The 5034-nt window shown below is 34.6% G+C and overlaps 1 protein-coding gene across 1 annotated transcript in view; it reads right to left on the bottom strand.

Annotated features, from left to right (window-relative positions):
- Positions 1 to 2154: 2154 nt before the first annotated feature.
- The window catches only part of HMGCL (3-hydroxy-3-methylglutaryl-CoA lyase), a 30297-nt gene continuing 27417 nt past the window's right edge, over positions 2155 to 5034 (bottom strand). The window contains exons 7-9 of the mRNA XM_053717256.1: positions 4663 to 4851; positions 4234 to 4359; positions 2155 to 2512 (exon numbers count right to left, since the gene is read on the bottom strand). Coding sequence (XP_053573231.1) covers positions 2411 to 2512; positions 4234 to 4359; positions 4663 to 4851 — 417 coding nt within the window. The 3' untranslated portion in view covers positions 2155 to 2410. The remainder of the gene's footprint in view (positions 2513 to 4233; positions 4360 to 4662; positions 4852 to 5034) is intronic.

The following is a 5034-nucleotide window of genomic DNA, read 5'->3' as shown; positions in this document are numbered from 1 at the left end:
GAACTCTTCTTCTAATTTCTGCCTGAGAGTAAAACAGTACAACGCCGGTACCGTTTAAAAATAACAAACTCTTGATTGAAGGTAAAACTACACTAAGTCACCACATATCTCTTGATACTTCCTTTCTTGTCGAGAGTTGCAAGAGGCAAGAGAATGACTGGGGGTGGCAGTTAGGGGAGGAGCTATATAGACAGCTCTGCTGTGGGTGTCCTCTTGCAACTTCCTGTTGGGAAGGAGAATATCCCACAAGTAATGGATGAACCCGTGGACTGGATACACCTTACAAGAGAAAAGAAAATCGGTGCAAAGAGGTTAAGATGTTTAAATAGACTACTGTACGGAATAGACAGCAAGGAGAGTTAAATAGCCTAATATACAACATTTAATTGGACCTGAATGATCGAAACCATTGCATGGCATTTTGTTCTTGTTCTAACTTGCTCTTTTTAAATAAAATAAAAAAATCTAATTCAAGACATTTAACAGCTTGAAACCCAATTTTGTCCATTATTGCATTATGATTTGTTATGTCATGTCCATCCTTTGCATGCTCAGTTCATCTTTCAGTTAACACAATCTCTTCATATGTTTCATAAAAGCAGGTTAATAATATGTTAATTTTTAAAATATAAAATTACACAAATTATAGAAAAGTGTTACAAGCTTCATGAACTGATAATGAAAGTGTAAAAAACTTGAACACAAAAAAAGCAGTTATCAGCAATAGGGAATTAGTGGCCCTGATTCTATTTCAAATTGTCCATTTTGTTTTCTTCAGTATAAGGGCCTGATATTCAAGAGCTCTCCGCTCAGGTGAGATGATCTAAGACATCTCGTCAGTATGGAGAGGTCACTAAAAAAATGCTAGAAACACATGTTTTTAATATGAAATATATTTATCTCACTATGCAGGGTTCTGGTATGTGAAGGAGAGAGACCTACATTTCTCTCCATGCCGGTAAACTTCGGAATATTAGGCCCACAGTGAGAAAAGCTTTGTGTAATAGTTATGTACAAGCAGGAAGTAAAATACAAGTGATCCAACTGGTTAAACCAGTTATGTCCACTATTACGGGGGTTGAATCTATAAATCTATACCTTTTTTACATTGCACTAAATAAACATACAGCTGTCATGTTTATTTTGGGGGAAAAAGCATTCCACCTAATTTCTAACAAAAATGTTTTGCCTAAAAATGGAAACATGAGCATTTCTAATTAAAGTTACATTCTAATAGTTATGCTAATCTGCTCTGATAAATGTTACTGTAGCTCACACCCTTCCTTCTCCATATTGTTTTATATTTACTCCCTGCTCTGGGGGCAACTTGTTTTACACTTGCATGTTTTGTTGTAAGGCTGGAACTGTTTTACATACCGTATTTAAATTTTGTTTATTTTCTGTTTCTTGTTAGCAAGTGAATATTATATCACAGGCTACTATTAAAGGGACAAAAGTCAAAAGTAAAACTTAAATTGATTGGTTAGAGCATTTTAAACAATGTTTCAATGTATTTATATTATCAATTTTACTTAGTTCTCTTAGTATCCTTTGTTAAAGGGTAATCCTAGGTAAGCTCAGGGGTGTGCACGTGTCTTTTGCCTCTGGCAGTAGCATTTGCAACAATATTTATATCAGTTATACAGTTATCCTGCTGCCATGGAAATACTACAGACATTCTCTGGTAGCAAAGTTTGCAACTATGTATAACACTGCTATAAACATTGTTGCAAACAAAGGATACAAAGAGAACTAAGCAAACTGATAAAAGTAAATAAGAAAGGTATTTAAAATGACATGTTCTGTGGAATCATGCAAGTTTAATTGTGACTTTACTGTCCCTTAACAGAAAGAGATCAGCTGCATTATAAACATGTTATTAGATATAGAAAAATATACAAATGATATAACAGTGACATAAGGCAAATTCAGTATGTACTGCTGTCTGTGAGACAAAGATGGCTGCTCTCTTCTGGTCTCCTAGTGACAAACTGTGCAAAGTGGTGTGAATTGTGTGAGGCTTTGGTAGGTGACAAGGAATATAAACAATTTATGAAGTGTAAGTAATTTTGTTGTTAGTGTTTAGATTACAAAAGTGATGTTATTTCTTGCTCAGCAGCTGCATTTCAAACTGAAAATGATTTTAAAAAAACCCCACTTCCAATAATTTATTGTAGGAATAGATTAATAAAACAAAATGGTATTTACAATAACTAGAAATTAATTTCAGTAATTACACTCAGAGTTCAGCCTTGGCTACTTAGTTTGTCACAATAACAGTTTCAATTCTCTTAATTAGGAGCCAGCTAACGGATTAAAACCGCAAACAGACAAAGTAAACTCATTTCCCACATGTAAGTTAATATTCCATCAGTCGCCTATTAGATGTTGGATGACTGTGCGCTGCTGGTCACAGTTTGCACTTTGCCTGGGCAACTTTGGAACCACTCCTCCTTCCCAAAGCTTTGCAGATAAAAGCACCAGCCTCCGTAAGTTTGTTTAGGTCAACACCCTAAATAAAGCAAAAGAGAATTACAAGATAAACAGTAATAGTGGCCCCTGCTCCTGAACATGAGACAGCATGACTCAACTAATTTGTATCTCTACAGATTGTGTGAGAAGAGTTTCTCTTGTAACTTCCAGACCTACATTTTGTATCCATGTTGAATAAGAAGGTATTTGTAGTCTATTTTGCCACTCAGTATAAACATGTTGATTCTTGACACCAGAATACAGCCCTAAATGCCATTAACACAGAGAGCAAATAGTGTAATAGTCACATAACAATTCTATATCTCAATACTAGGTAAATACAACACTAACAAAATACTGCACTTATAAAAGTCCTATTGCTGCTTACATGGATTTTAATCCTTTATTTTTTTTTTTTTTAACGCACCTGACTCACATTAAAGGGGAAGTAAAAAATTTGCAAGACATTTCTGTAATGTTGCTATAGAATAACAGTTTAAATATTTTTAAAACAAATGAACATGTTTGCAGCAATTTTGTTTCAGTAACTAAACTCCACCCCCAATCAGGGCTTTAGTCTGTAAACACCTAAACTACCCAGTCATGTTAGTATAAATTTCATAGTTTTGCAGTTATCTGCTGAAGACATTTAGGGACAGATATGTAGCAAGGTTAGCCCCACTAAGTCAACACCATTTTCTGTGCTAAATGGCAATAAAAATATGCAAAATAAATAATAAAAGTATATTTATATTAAGTGAATTCTTTTCATTTAACTAAACATGTTATATAAAAATCCCAAAGTATTTACAGTCCTGTTAACTGCAATGTGAAAGCAAATAAGAGTTGTGTGGTTTATTTTTTCTTTCCTACACTGGCCCATATGTTTAATATTTATTGATGATCCAATACTATTTATACCAACTACAGATAGAATAATAAAATAATGTATAGAATAAAATGCCTGTGTAGGGAATCTGTTAATATGATCAGTACTTTAGTTTGCTTTATGTCCAGGGAGAGTGTAGCTCAATTGTATGTAAACAACAATATTTCTGCGCTATGACTAATATTTCCTAGCAAGTCTCAAAAACCTTAAACCCTGATGGGCAGTTATCTTTAGTATTGAATGTCAATATGAGTAGCGCTTGTCAGCGATGGAATATATCACCTCAATATGTATATTTTAGACCAAAATATTATTTATTGACTTGACACGTTAAAAATGAATAATTATATGATAACTTGTATACATTTTTAACAAGTCAAGCCAATAAATAATATTTGGTCTACAATATACATATTTAGGTGATATTTTCCATTGCTTGCCAAGTGCCACTACTAAAGACATTTGATTGTAGTTTTCCCTTTGTTTATTAGCATTTAGGTTTGTTATGTAGGTCAGATATGACTGATATAAAAGATTATATTTTAATAGCTTAATATCCTCAGTAACAGCATCTCGTGTGTTATAGGTGTATCGTTCTGGTAAGGTTTGTACTTACTCCACCATTTCAATAGACAGTTATAAGCTGTGGAAAAAACATATTTAACAGATGCCAACGTCTTGTGGCATATTGACATTGGTGACATTGGGTATCAGTACTTTAGTAACCAAGACCATGATCCTGGTCATATGGTTATGATTTTGACAAGATACAGTATAAAGAAAAATGTATGATATTCAAAGTGAATATAATGTCCAGATTGACCATAAAAATGCAAGAAGTAATTGTATATATAACAATAGGAGTTACTCACTGTGTAAATGCCAAGACCATGCAACATGTACACTAAATCCTCTGTGGCCACATTCCCTGAGGCTCCCTGTGCATAAGGACATCCACCCAAACCAGCAATGGAGGAATCCACCACCTGCACCCCCATCTGTATAAAACAGACACAATAGGTTACATGGCAGGCTATTAGCAACAAGGAGTGTGGCAGTGCAACTTTGTGTGTAATACCATGAAGCTATACTTTAGGTCCAATCAGCTGCTCCATTATAAACCTCATTAAAAAGATGCTTATTTTTTTAAGGCACTAACAAAATTGTCTGAAATTTATTTTGTGGGTTTATATTAGCAATTAAGTAAAAAAATAAACTAAAATTTTCCAGTTTTAAGTGTCACAAAATAACTAAAACACCCCGCCACAGCACTCAGCATGTATACAACATGTAACAAATACCTGCAAAGCCACAAGTATATTTGCTAGAGCTTGTCCATAGGTGTCGTGACAGTGGACAGCTAGAGCTCTGGCTGGGACCACTTGTAGAACAGCACACAACATGTCTTTCATACTGCCAGGAGTCCCTACTCCAATTGTGTCACCTAGAGAGATTTCATAGCAGCCCATGGCAAACATCTTGTGCGCCACCTGAAAACAAAACAAAGATCAGACCTTGCAGGGTTTTTGTCTGCACACTCAATATTGTCAGATGTCTTTTGTTTTGGGAAACATAGTGGAATGTTTATATATAATCACTTGATGTATGGATTATGATTATAAGCAAAAGTACTATACAAACCAGAGCATAAATGGCACACATGGTGAGGCAGT

Source organism: Bombina bombina, chromosome 6 (genome assembly GCF_027579735.1).
Source record: "Bombina bombina isolate aBomBom1 chromosome 6, aBomBom1.pri, whole genome shotgun sequence".
In the NCBI taxonomy this organism is placed as follows: Eukaryota; Metazoa; Chordata; class Amphibia; order Anura; family Bombinatoridae; genus Bombina; species Bombina bombina.
The sequence above is the reverse complement of the archived record's forward strand: the minus strand, read 5'-3'. Positions and strand labels throughout refer to the sequence as shown.